Consider the following 14,314-nt stretch of genomic DNA (forward strand, 5'->3'; position numbering starts at 1 on the left):
TGTTCTGCCCTCTTGGGATCTCTGTGGAGCTTCAAAAGGTTCTGGGAGATTCCGGGAGAAATTTTGCTTGGTACCCTGGATAAGATCAACGGTGGCTTTTGTGTTGTAAGGGACACTTCGAACAGGTATTGTGGCAAGTTTGTTATTTTCGGACGCTCCTTGGAAGGTGGTGGGTATTGTCTGGAGGGTGTCGATGGCTTCTTCTCTGGTATCCACAGTCCTGATGGGTGTTACGCTGAGACTTGGAGTGCTGATGGGCATGTTTCGGTGGCTTCTGTTTCCGATGAGGTCGGTTTCGAGTGGACTGACTCTGGAATTGGACCTTGTCGGGCTGTCCCGACCTTCATAAGTCTTCAGTTTGAGTCTGTTGCTAATAGCACTTTTGAGGGTCGTCTGGAATTCGACCCTGGAGGGGGGGGGGGGGTACTGTGATGATTTGCTCAGCTGCCTGTGCAGGCAGGCAGCTTTTTGACCATTGTGTAGGTTTGCATGCTGCCGGACTCTGGAAAGAAGAGCTTCTGTCAGTTTTGCAGCTTGTGCTTGCAGAGGAATTTGCATACGTTGTCATGCAAATTGCCTGGCCACAGTCATTGGAGGCGTGTACTATAAGTACTATGTCTTTCCCACAATGCTTGGCTGTTCATAAGGATTTCGTCCTATGTAACACTCCTGGTGGGGTGTCAGCCTTACTCTCTGTTTGAAGATCAGCTTAGAGTAATTCCTGGAAACTGCTAGGCAGCTTTCCCTAGTGCAGTTAGGATTGTTTATCTGTTTTGTTTGTCTGTTGCGATTGTCCTGTCCCAGTGGTGGTCGATAGGAAGTCGTTCTGATCTCTGTTCTTGGAGCATAGCTGGTGCAGCGGTTGCTACCAGCTATCTCTTCTGTTCTGCCTCTCTGGATCGCGCTAGCCACTTTTTGCTAGCGCTGTGGATCCTTCTGTTCTGTCTCCTGGGATCGCGCTAGCCACTTTTCGCTAGTGCTGTGGATCCTTCTGTTCTGCTACTCTGTACCTGGATCGCGCTAGCCACTTTTCGCTAGTGCTGTGGATCCTATCTCTCGCTTGTCCCTGTTTTCGTGTGTCTGTCTTGTCTGCTACGACCGCTTGCTGGAGGCTCGGTGAGGTAACCGTTAAGCAAGCGTTCGCGTCCTCTGTTTCATGTTTGTCTGTCGATGGTTAGTTAGGCGTGCTTGTCTCTATTGTGCTTATCACGTGGAGACCGCGCATAACCGCGTGCACTGTTGCGAATGAGTGCGGTGTTCGCGGTTAGCTAGCGTTTGTTTTTTTCTGCACCTTCTCATTGTATGATTTGCTGTGCCTTTGCTAGCCTCATATTCTGTTCTGATCTGCCTTGTGTCACGTCTGGCAATCGCACCTCTCGCGATCGCGTTCCTGTTGCATATCTGCTGTTGTGTGTGCACTGTCGCGGGGTGGCGACTAGGTTGGCGCACACACATACAACCTGTCCCTTTGCTCGTCTCATTCGCAATCGCCTCTCTTGCGATTGCGTTCTGCGCTTCGTACAATTCCTGTCTGGCATTTGTGGAGGTACAGAGGATTGGTTCCTCTGCACTCCCCAGCGTCATCTGCCAACAGGAATTTTCCCTCTACGGGTGCGTAGCACCTTTTGCTGGGTGCGTGCAAATATACGCTTGTGGAGGATTTCCGCCGTGTCAGCACACGCGTTGTGCGCTGATCACGGAGAAAGTTCCACAATCGTTACACCAGGTTCTCAAAAGGAGCCACACATATCCCACCTTTGTAGGGCTCAGGGGGCACCTACGCTTCATGATAGTACTTGATTATTGTAGCAAGTTATACAATTACGAAAACAATGTATGAATTATGTTGATATACAATTACTGAGTGCTTGTACTCAGGGCCTCCATCAGAATTATCTGGGCCCCATACTTGGCAAACCTACAGGTCCCCTCTCACGCCAAATAACAATCTGATAGGTAGATTGTGTGGGGCGGAGCCACGGTATGTGGGGTAGAGTCAAAGCAACTTGCCTGTCGCCCATAACTCCCTTCCCCCTGCATTGTTGCATGTTCACCAATCAAGCAGCAGGGAAGAGGGAGATGACCACACAACTCCTGTTATCCTGCGGTAGAATAATTGCCAGCAGAGGCACTGTTTGGGCCCCAGACCCTTCCTGGGCCCCATACTACTGTCCCTGTTGTACCCCCCTGATGGCTGCCCTGCTTGTACTTCCAAGATGGGGTCTGTGGTAAAGACCATGGCTCATATGCAATTAACCTTTTCTCCTGATTTTTCTCTTAGGTGATATTTTCAAACTTGTCAATAAAATGCCTTTCAAACCCCCAGCAAACAAAAAAGTACTCAAGAAAATTTTGATAGTACGTTGTCACCTACTTTTTTGGTACTTTTTCCATTGTAAAGTCCTGAAAAGTTATTTTAAATTAAAGATGAAAAATTATCTCCTAGGAGAAAACTCAGGTGAAACTGTTTATTGCGTATGGCCCCAAGACTCACAAAGAAGCATAATGTGATAATGTTAAGGAACAATGTTCCAGAACACAAAAAGATATCCAGTTGATACTGTCTTTCTTTCAAAGTATGAAGCCATGACAATCATGAATGGGCCTCCACCCATATGCCTAGAACCTGCCTGTGGTTGCAACCTCCACACCTCACCCTACTCACAGAAGTTAAAGGATACCCGAACTGACATGTGACATAATGAGATAGACATGTGTATGTACAGTGCCTAGCACACAAATAACTATGCTATGTTCCTTTTTTTCTTTCTCTGCCTGCAAGAGTTAAATATCAGGTATGCAAGTGGCTGACTCAGCCCTGAGTCAGACAGAAGTGACTACAGTGTGACCCTCCCTGATAAGAAATTCCAACTATAAAACACTTGCCTAGCAGAAAAATGGCTTCTGAGAGCAAGAAAAAGGTAAAAAAGGGGAATTTCTTATCAGTGAGGGTCACACTGTAGTCACTTCCTGTCTGATTCAGGACTGAGTCAGCCACTTACATACCTGATATTTAACTCTTTCAGGCAGAGAAAGAAAAAAAGGAACACAGCCTAGTTATTAGTGTGCTAGGCTCTGTACAAACACATGTCTATCTCATCATGTCACATGTCACTTCGGGTATCCTTAAAGAAGCCTCAGGGCCATATAATTGACTTTTTCTACTGAGTTTTCTCCTAGGTGATATTTTCACATCTTGTCAATAAGATGCGTTTCAAACTATTTGCAAACAAGAAAATACTCAAAATAATTTTCATAGTATCTTTTCACCTACTTTATGGTAGATTTTTAATTGCAAAGTGCTGAAACGTTATTTTAAACAGAAGATAAAGAATGTTCTGTTGTTCTCCTAGGAGAAAATGTAGGAGAAAAGTGAATTGCATATGGGCCTCAGACACTGAAAGTAGGAGGAACATTTGTGTTCCAAAAATATTTGTCCCATTACAAGTTCCGCTACACCATGTTCTGTGCACAAAAAAATAAAATCCAAAAACTCAACATAAAACCTCATAAAACTCTACATTTAAATGAAAATTCAAACTGCATCTCTATGCTTGCCTACCTCTAACTTTATCTCTACTCGATTTTTTAATATATTTATGGCAGCCTCCTCCCTTTCCCATAAGATTAAATGTACAAAAAAATAAAATCCAAAAACTCAACATAAAACCTCATAAAACTCTACATTTAAACGAAAATTCAAACTGCATCTCTATGCTTGCCTACCTCTAACTTTATCTCTACTCGATTTTTTAATATATTTATGGCAGCCTCCTCCCTTTCCCATAAGATTAAATGTTTTGCGTGTGTTGTATGAATCACGAAGATGATCTTCTTAAAGTGAACCTCCGGACTAAAAATCTACTCAGCAGAACTGAAAAGGCTTGGTGTTTCTTTAACAGTTTCACAGCATCAGAACTTTGTTTTTCTTGCCAAAGCATCATTTTTAGCTGCATTTTTAGCTAAGCTCCACCCATCAAAGAAAACTGCCTGGGCTTTTTTTTTTCCCAGATGCTGTGCAAAGCATGATGGGATTTCCTATGTTGTTATTCATGTTGCCTAGCAACTGGAAGGGGTGATCAGGACACAGGACAGTTGGAACCGTGTGTCATGCTCTCTGTCACCTCCTTTCAACCAAAAAGATGGCTGCCCTCATGAAATCAAATATTTGCCTGTTCTTTTAAAACAAGGTGGGTAAGAGATTACATTACCTATCCATTTTAATTAACATAACTAATGTAACTTAATGACAGTATGCTTGTTTAGGCTGAAGTTCCTCTTTAACTCTTCTCGACCCCTCAACTCGTTTCGCATGCGGGTATAGCGCAGCGTCTACCTACAGTGCTGCATTATTATTTCTAGCCAGCCTGGCTCAGTGCGTTTACAGCATCATCTGTTGCAAAGCAGGACCAAGCTACTCCCAGCCTGTCCTAGGTCTCCGTAAACTTAGGCGTGATTTTGCGACGTGACGAGCCATCCATCTCAATGCAAAGCACGACAGAATGCAGATAGGGCAGCGACTCGGAGGCTTGCATTGCTGTCAATGCATAGGGTGATAGCTTTAGATTGCAATGGGAGATGTAGGAGAAGGATTCCTTGAGTGAGGGCAGGATATTGGTGGGCAGTGACGAGCGCAGAGGCTGCGCAAGGGTTGATTGGAGAGAGAGGAGACCACGGGTGCGAGTTGTTAATATACCTGTTTCAGCGCATCCAACCAAGATGCTCCGGGTCTCCTTTTGCTTTTCAAGGTTATTTGCATGTGTGCTCATGGACCACCTGGTGGCGAGGCTTTGAATTGTTACTTTGAAAGAATACTTTTAGCACCAGCCATGTTTGTAGCAGTGTAACCTTGCAAGGGAGCAGTCCATGCTGCTGCTGTATCCATCTGTACGCTGAATGCCTGATCATCATCAGGATCACAATCTGGGAAGCCGAAAAAAACAGAAGCTCTGATGTGCGAACTCTAGGGAATCCTCATATTGACTCTCTTGGAGGAGGAAAAAAAAAACACACACAAAAAAAAACAACACAGAGAACAATTTGGACAGACCCCATTGCAGACGGAGCCTAGCTTAAGCTTCTTTTTGTTATTCTCTGGCAAGATGTTTGAAATCACCAGGACCCTTAATGCAGCTTTGTTAAATGACGAGGTAACCATTTGACACTTTCTTATGCGAGTCTAGCATAATTTTTTTTTGTGTGTCCTGACTGATGACTTTAAACTGCTGTAATGAAGAATTATTCCTAAAGGAAGACAAATTAACCTGATCTTGACATTTAAAAAAGAAAGAAAGGAAGAGAGGGTTTGTTGTTTGGTGTCTTTTTTTCTTTTCAAACGAGAACCAAGAATCCTTTTTCTGCTGCCTCTCCTCCAGTGATCTTTTTTTTTTTTTCAAAAAAAAAAAACCCTCTTTGCAGCCGAGCAGGGCTTCCAGTAGATTGCGTTCCTAGTCCTTTTGACAGCATAGAGGTTAATGAGTGCGTCAGTCGACTGCTGTTGCCTGTGATAGTACCAAGTATGACTTGCAATCTGCACAGAGTAGGTGTTTATTAATGCTAAATTGGCTTGTGGTGTAGCCTCATCTGGACTATAAGAGACGCTGCAGATATACTTGTGATGTTAAGATGTCCATACCGTTTGGCAAGGATGTCTGCTGGAGACATGCTGAGAGATACACTATGAATCCATCACTTTTACATGCGTCTGCCGCCACTAATGACATACAAGGCTGCTCATTTAGGGTAAGGCTATCTAATCACCTTTTGATTTGATTTTGGAGGAATTGGCTGTTGAGTTCCGTCTTTGTCATTTCGTTTTGTTTTTTTTATCTCCCTCTCCTCTCTTTCTTCTTCCTTCTCTTTATGCTGCTGTACGCTGTCTGTCTGAGCATCTTGGCAAGTGCTAGAATGCTATATTCTCTCCTCTGTAGATGTCAGAGTTAGTCAGTTTGAATGAAGCTCCCCAAAACAAGCTGTGTGAGGCTGGTTAAGTAGTCAGTTACCCCTTTTTTCTCTAGGAGCTAAGCTCTGTCATTTGCTCTACTTTGCAATGTCTGACTGTTACGTATTACAAATAAAAAAAGCTATGAAGCATGCATTATTTACTAGGCTGATAATGCCTCAGAACAACACACCTACACGGTGGGCTGTAGGACGAAAGCGACCACATGGATTTAAGTTGTTTATACTTCATAGGGCACGATAGACAGGTCAGGACTTGCTCCATTTCTGCACTGTTTTTCTCCTGTAAATGCAATATGTAGAGCAGATGTTGTGGAGAAAGTTTTTCGTTGAGTTAATAGGAGTCATCGGTTGCCTCTCCAGTTGACGACATTGATGCGTAGTTCATAGAGATGTTTTCCATATTGGACAGGTTGTAGTCAACGCAGGTTGTTTTCCCCAAAAGACTAGATGTACTTAGAGATCAGGGTGTAACTATCAACTTGTGTATTGTGGTGTGCAGTTGTCAGTGTAATATATGTATATATATATATATATATAGCATATTTTTTCTCACAGATACATTAATGACATAACAGCATTGATTAATTATAGCTCTCCGGTCGGAATCCTGTGGAGTCATTGAATATTGAATTAGGCAGCTTATTATTTGTATATATATATATATATATGTATATATATATATATATCGGACCAATAACAAGTTACCTATATATATATACTCTTCTGTTTCTGGTGTGTGCATTTGCACGCTCTATTTCAGAACTCTCATCTTTCCTTTTTTCCCACTGTTCTATATCGTGTTCCTGGAACTCTTTAAAAAATCTGTGACTGGGAGGACCGGTCGTGTTATCTTTTACGTATTAGGTAGTTGAGTAACAGGCACGTTAGGGTTAAACTTTAACTTTGAGACTGAGCAGATAGCGCCCCCTCTGATAGCATGCAGGTAACTTCAATCCTATAGCCTCAAGCTATACTGCCACTTAGGAATGCTTAATAAACCAACATGTTGATATAGAGGAAAGGGGTAAGGGGTGTGTTTATATCCAACAAATATCTGAAAACTCTGGAAACTTGATGGGCCAAATAGAAGGCATTTTAGTAAGTGAGGATGTGTTGGAACGTTAAGGCTCTTGTGCAACATAGGCACAGCTGCTGACTATACGAGACCGTTTGTGTTGATGTCTATACATTTATGTTGTGATGTCTTGTATTTTTGATGGCCTATATGTTTAATTCATGGAACTAATGCAAAGTGCGTTGACTGTATACAGAAGGCAATATCCCCTGCCGATTGACCAGATCTCACCTTCTACTCATCTCAGTACAGTGAGATACCATTAGATCGGTCACTATGGGATACCGCATTTTGCACGTAGACTCGTCAATTTGCATTTTTTCAATAAATAAGCATGTTGATGTTAACATCCTATGCAACAGTTGCGGATAATAGGAAGTGCTTGCAAAATGAACATCAGGCAGCCATAACTGGGCATCTGAGCGTTTGTATGTGTTAACAGCATTGCATGGTATCTCTTTACTATGACGTAGGTGAAATTCGGTCCGACCAATTTTTTGATACCCTTACCAACTTCAGGGCTGCATGCGGGCCTACCAAAGCAATCAATTTAAATGATATCCAATCCCGTGGTCTGGTATACTATAAAGATGTTGGTAGGATCGTCTAAATAATATTACTCATTCAAGTTGCCATGGGTCTAGTAAGCATTACAGAAACAAGGCGGCAGATCATTTTTAAAACGTCTTATTGAGGTCATATTATGTGAATAATTATGTCAGCACTTTATTAGTTTAGAGTACTGTGGTATCCTATTTGGTACAGCCAACCAAAATGTGCATTACTGAAAAACGTATGTCTCTTCGTAGTATTTTATTAGGCCAAGCTATTGTGATTCTTTTTTTTTTCTCCTAAGTTATTTAAAAAGAAAATCATGGATCGGATAAAGTCAATATTTCTTCATCAATACTTTGATTGCCAAAAAATCGAAACAAAAAAAACAATTATTTGGCCTTGGCATTTCTAGCTAAGTGTTCCGAAGAACATTATGTAATATTAGTTCATTTCATCTATCACCATTTATTTCAACTCTGCAAAAACTTTAGTAAGTTATCAGAGTTTTCTAAAGGACAGACCTTCAGAGATTCTGTAAACTTTTTGACATGTGGTTCATTAATTACTAGTGTAAAATCATACCCCATGAGCTGGGATTAATATTAAAATCAAGAAGATGAGCAAAACATTGGACTATCCAAGATGTTTTTACTTCGGTAGCTGTGGTATGGGGCTTGTTTCAGAGCGGTGGAGCATTACTGGTGCAGTCTTCGAGACCAACCAATGGAATCCTCTTTCAACAAACACTGGAGACCTAATTGGTTGGTACGGGAAGCTGCATCACATTATTTCAGTTCACTACACCCTTACATTCGTAATTAATCACCTCTTAAAGTTAATTTTACAGGAAGCCATGAGCTAAAGTAGCTAGTTAAAATATATTGTATGGCTGTTATAATTATATAGTAATTTGACATTGTCCTTGGGATCTTGACCATGTATATGGAGCAAGGAGTGATGAACAAGGACTCTAAAAAGATAAAAGTGGGAGTGGCCAGGATTTTTTTTTCCCCTGGGGTTAACTAATCCAAACTTAGTGACCAAGGTGCAGAAATCCAGAACTACAGCTTGGCCAAACAGAGACTCAACATTTTCTTAGAAGCTCACAAGGTCGGTCTTGTGTAGAAAAATTGCTGGGCACAAAATGGCACATACCACACTTTAAAGTGTTAGTGTACTTAGGCTTAAAATAATGTGTCATTAGGCTCTGATCAATAATGCAATCTACTTGAATCACTACGATTTTCGTCTGTTCTACAATGCTAGCTTATCTCATGCCCAGATTTGCATTGTGAAATTGAGTCACTAGTAGTCCATTCTCCATACCCATGGTTTGAAGTTGTTGTCAGCACTTAAATAAAAGGGATGCTTAAGCAGATAGTTAATTTAACACCGTAGAGGGTGGTGGTGGGGCGGTTGGGGTGGATTCATATGCATTACTGAAACAAAGTTCAGTACACACCGTAGCTTGTTTACTATTAGCATCAACACAGTGTGACATTTTGTACATACTGGGCATGAGATTTCTATGTCTAAGGGTGCCCATCGATGAAACAATCTTAACAAATTGTACAATTGTACAATCTTACCAAATCGAGGTGGTACAAGAGTAGACTGAGTATGCTTTGAATGGATAATGTTTCCCCTCATATTACATAGAAATGGTAGAATTGCATCGCAAATCAGCACAAAAGGATGTCAATGAAATAGTGTAAATTTACCGTATTAAATAGCGTAAATTGCATTACAGTATATGTACAAAAACACTGAGTAAATAGAATGTTAAGTGCCCAGCCCATTCTACTCAATAAAACCCAACTCATGTCTAAGTTGCATGACCCCTTGCTCCAGTTCGCGGTGCTGCTTTCTTTCTGTCCCATGTGAAACCCCCATTCAATAAACGTTGTCTTCTGATCAAAGCTATAGGGAAAGTGTCGCTCTTTATATTTCATTAATCATTAAGCAGTGGTGTAGTTAAGGAGCTGTGGGCTCCAGTGCAAGTTTTAAATTGGGTCCCCCAAGCACTCTAGACATTACAATTGATACGGTGTGCTAAAACCTGCTAAGGACAACCACAGTGTCAGAGGTGCCAGAAAGGGATGGGGGACTGTTGGTTAATGATCTCTACTACTCAAAGCATCTATAGAAGTGATTATTATCCGCTCAGGTCAAATAAGGAGCTAATACTGCAGTTGACAGAGAGCCCCTCTGGCTCCAGGGCCCATGTGGTTGCAACCTCTGCAGCCCCTATTGCTACTCCACTGTCATTAAGCCCAAATACCCGTCAAAACATTATCACAGAATCTCTGATTTTATGGAAAATCCGTCATGGAAAAACCAAAACATAAGTAGTTGTTTAAATTGTTTCTACAGTCATACATCATGTATGCTAAAACAAGGGGTTACAATTGCTTTTCACTGGCAAGCACAAGTTAACTTTTGGAGGTTTGCTTGACCCAGTTTCAAGGGTTAGGACACGTATTTGGCTGTTTTTAAGGTTTCTCAACTGCCTCAGCTAACTGCCTTTAACTATGTAGAGTTTGCACTGAAAAGCAGTCATCCGGTGCTTCATAGCGAGACACAGGTGCCCATCAAAATCTGACATGTATTATATTTCCTTTGCCCGTCATACACATTACCGATTGGTTAAAGCGTAGCTACAAGCCCATTATTTTTCCATTATCCACCAGGCAGAATTTTGGTCCATTTGCTGTAAACACCTCTCTTCCCAAATACGCTTTGACCCTCCCTTTTTAGGCCACTGTGACAGTTGAGTCGAATCATCACTAGACTGGTGCTGAAGTTGTAGCTCTTTAAACTATGTTTCAACCACACGGTTGATGAATACATTATAGCCAACGTGTACAGCTGTCCATGTGGACATGTTCATTTCATTACTCGTAAAGGGTGGTGGTTGGCTGGATGATAAAATAAAGAAAAGCACACCGAGAGCCCAATCTAATGTAGTAAGTCTTGACACCAGATTGTAGGTAATCACGAAGAAGTAATACTCACAAACCAGGGTTACCACAAAGGCAATCAACGCAATGGCAGGTGGGGAGATTAGACCTGACCCCACTCAGGTTAAGAAGTCACTCTCTGCAGATCGGGAAGAGGGGGCAACACCCCTCCTTCAAGGGTGCACTAGGCAACATACCAGGATGTATAATAGAGGCGCCAACATAGTATAAAAAGTTTAAAAACAGTTTAAAAAGAGGCAGTAGTGGCGGACTTACCTCCTCCAAGAAGACACCAAAAGTTGTTGGTTTATAGAAAAAAAATAATTTATTCACAATACTCCAAAAGTGCACTGCGTTTCGCAGGTTTAATCCTGCTTCATCAGGCAATAACAACGGAGTGATAGCATATAGGGTCAGTAGAAGAAACAAGCGCCTCTTTTTAAACTTTTTAAATGTTTTTATACTAGGTTGGCGTCTCTGTTATACATCCTAGTATATGTTGGCTGCATGATGTTTGGCTCTCAACCACATAGTTACCATTTTAAAATTGTCCATGTGAACTAAGCCTTATATCAAAGATGGCAGAACTGAAGCCATTTTCTCCTAGCTACTCCGTGACTGTCTGATTGTCCTACAAGCCAAACAGCCAATAAATATATGTGCTCATAAAGCAAAGTGCGGGGAAGGGGACTAGAACGTCATATCCAAGATTAGCCAAAGAAGGTTCAGTTTATTGAGGTCAAGCCAGCAAAAGAGTAACATTGATTGATTGCTGTGGTCTTCAAGATCTTCATAACCTAACAAGTTAAGGTGGAACTGTAGTGAAAATAACATAATTAATAAAATATACTAATTACTTTATTTACTTTTTTTTTTTTTTACAATATTAATTCATTAATGATTTAGTCAGTGTGTGACCATTACAAAATCTTTTCTCACCCTCATTTACATTCTGAAATGTATCACAGGGGGGACATAATCTTTAGTTCAGTCAGGTGACCTCTGTGGAATGCTTGTACACTTAGAGTTGTAAAGCCAGAATAAAATATAACTGGCCTTCCAGAATGCTCTGGGCTGAATAATTCCGCATAATAAACAGCCTAGGCTAAGCATCACTGGGAGGGCGGGGCCACATTCCAATGTACAGCAATATCTAGATGTAGGAAGTGTTTCTTCTGATGCTGAAACCAGGAAAATGACCTACACACTGCAGTGCCTCTTTAAGAACTTTTAAAATAAGCTTTTTATATTGGATGACAAATCTTTATTTTTTTTTTATTTGCCAAATATGTAGTCCACATAGAGACCATTCCCACCAATGCAACGGGAATGGTTGCTAAACTGCATATTTGAATGTTTTGGAATTTTTTCTTTGATGACACAGTAAGGAAGAGTAAACCGATTGGTTACAATAACTAATAAAAAAAATATTCAACTATAAAACTTTACTTTAAAACTATACCACTTCCCATAGGCCTAAAAAAATAGAATGAATTGTCTTCAAAAATATAAACCTTCAAGTTGGGAAACGTATTGCATTATGACCTTGACATATACAGTGGCATGCGCATAATGCTATAACTGTCCCAATTTAAAATTATCTGTAGGTTTCTCTGAGGGCTATACAATAATTATTTCATTTTTTATATATGTTTTAATCTGCTCAAACAAGCAGGCAAACCAGCTCTGCGCAACTCTGAGCTGTATCTTCAAAGAAAGTCTTTTTTTGACTTGAATAAAAGTGGGCCGGAGGTCAAGATAACTTGGTTATTATTATATAGTTATCATTATTTAGTATTTATATAGCGCCAACATCATCCGCTGTGCTTTACATGGTATATATAGTCTTATCACTCGGAGGAGCTCACCATCTAATCCCTACCATAGTCCTATATCGTAGTCTAGGGCTAATTTTAGGGGGAAGCCGTTTAACTTATCTGTACGTTTTTGTAATGTGGGAGGAAACCGGATTGCCTGGAGGAAACCCACACAGACACAGGGTTTCCCTGTCTGGGACTTGAACTGGGTACCCAGCGCCGCAAGGCGAGAGCGCTATCTACTACGCCACCATGCTGCCCCACTAAGCCACTGGTTAGGCCTCTCATTTTTAAACTTTAGTTGGCTACTGAGTTTCATCCTAATTGGTGATGTCAATCACTTTATGTGTGAATGAAAAAAAAAAAAAAATATATATATATATATATATATATATATATATATATATATATATATATATATATATATATATATATATAATTTTTTTATTTTTTGTTAAAGATGATGCCAATAGCTTAATGGTATGTTTATTACATTTGGCTTCACGGTGTGATGTAAACAATGCGTTAAGGAGAGAGAATTGATCATACCACTATCTACGACTCTTGGCGATCTTCTAAGCTGCATCAGAACCTTCTTTCCATCTACACAAAGCAGCAACTGGCATTGAGAGACCTTCCACTCTACCATTATTGCTCTGGTCATGCTTCTCCTTCTCATTGAACTCAGAGTGTAATGTTAAAATCAATGATTAGGATTAGAACAGTTTGAATGCTAGGAATGACTTGTGAACTGATATTCTTAAGGCAGAAGTGCCCAGCTGGTCATTTATGGCAAATACAAAGAACATTTCTCTGTCCGTCACCCAGCTATTAACCCCCAGGCTCCAACTGCAACATATGTCAAAGGAACTTGTAGAAAAAGGAACCGCAGCAGGCAAACAGTTAAGCTCCAAAGCCTGATAGAAGCCAATTTCAATAGCACCTTGCCCAGCTCCACCTCCTCCAGCCCCCACAGCCAATCAGAAGCTGCCTTTATCTGACAGATAGTCCCATAAATGCATGCAAGCATCTAGCCAATTTTCAAGCAAGGCTGTATCCAATTTTCATATCTAAACCCTACTTTCGAGAGGCATCAGCACAGTCTCTCTCTCTGCCTCTCTGTTTTTTTCCTTTTCTTTTTTTTTCTTTCCTTATTTTTTGTTTGGATTTTTATTTATTTTGTTTCCTTATTTGCCTTGTTCTATTGGTTAACAATTCATTCATTTGTTTATATTATTATTTATTTCATTGATTTTTTTTTTTGCACACTGATTGTCGGGATTTTTTACCAATTTTTTTTTTTCCCTGGTGGTGCGTGGATTTGGAAAAAAAAAAGACATCAGAACACAAAAATACAGAAAAAAAATTATTTTTTTTTACATTAACACACCTAATAAAGAATTTTTGAAAAAAAAATAGAAAAGTAACAAGGAGAAAAAGTCGGAGCACACAGCAAGACAATATTAACCTTTAAGAATGGTGATGGTAGGTGATGCTTTTATTTTTTGATATTTTTGATGTTTTCAACTTCCATTCAGTTTTGCGAGTCTGTTGTGTCTGCGTCTCGCATTCATACGGTGCTGGTGTTTCATTGCTTCAGTCATTCTAGTGGCGGGTTGCTTTTTCTTTTTGTGTATTTCTCAAAGTGATTTGTCACATGCAAAGGGGGTCGGTTTTTGTTTTGTGTTGTACTGTAGCACCATCGGCATAGCTTCATTTTAAAAAATAAAAGTCACCCTACGGAGTACGCAGAGCTTAGAGTCCGTCTAACCTCTTATATTGTGTGAGGTTTTGATTCTGCCATTGTGTTCCTGCACAAAGACTCTCAAAACCTTAGAAAGAGAAAAAAAAATATGACAATGAATAAAGACCATGTCTTTAAGAAAAAAAAAAATCTCTCACCCTCGATGCTAGTTTTGGTTGGTCTTCGTGGCCAGTATGGT

The 14,314-nt window shown here is 40.5% G+C and overlaps 1 protein-coding gene across 7 annotated transcripts in view; it reads left to right on the forward strand.

The window, feature by feature from the left end:
• Positions 1 to 4,852: 4,852 nt before the first annotated feature.
• Positions 4,853 to 14,314, forward strand: part of ELAVL4 (ELAV like RNA binding protein 4) — a 233,653-nt gene continuing 224,191 nt past the window's right edge. For 4 of the 7 annotated variants that reach the window (XM_068239055.1, XM_068239058.1, XM_068239051.1 and 1 more), the window contains exon 1: positions 5,157 to 5,742. In XM_068239055.1, coding sequence (XP_068095156.1) covers positions 5,626 to 5,742 — 117 coding nt within the window. In that variant the 5' untranslated portion in view covers positions 5,157 to 5,625. The other 3 variants (XM_068239053.1, XM_068239054.1, XM_068239057.1) reach the window with 3 other exon arrangements.

Source organism: Hyperolius riggenbachi, chromosome 6 (assembly GCF_040937935.1).
Source record: "Hyperolius riggenbachi isolate aHypRig1 chromosome 6, aHypRig1.pri, whole genome shotgun sequence".
NCBI lineage: Eukaryota > Metazoa > Chordata > Amphibia > Anura > Hyperoliidae > Hyperolius > Hyperolius riggenbachi.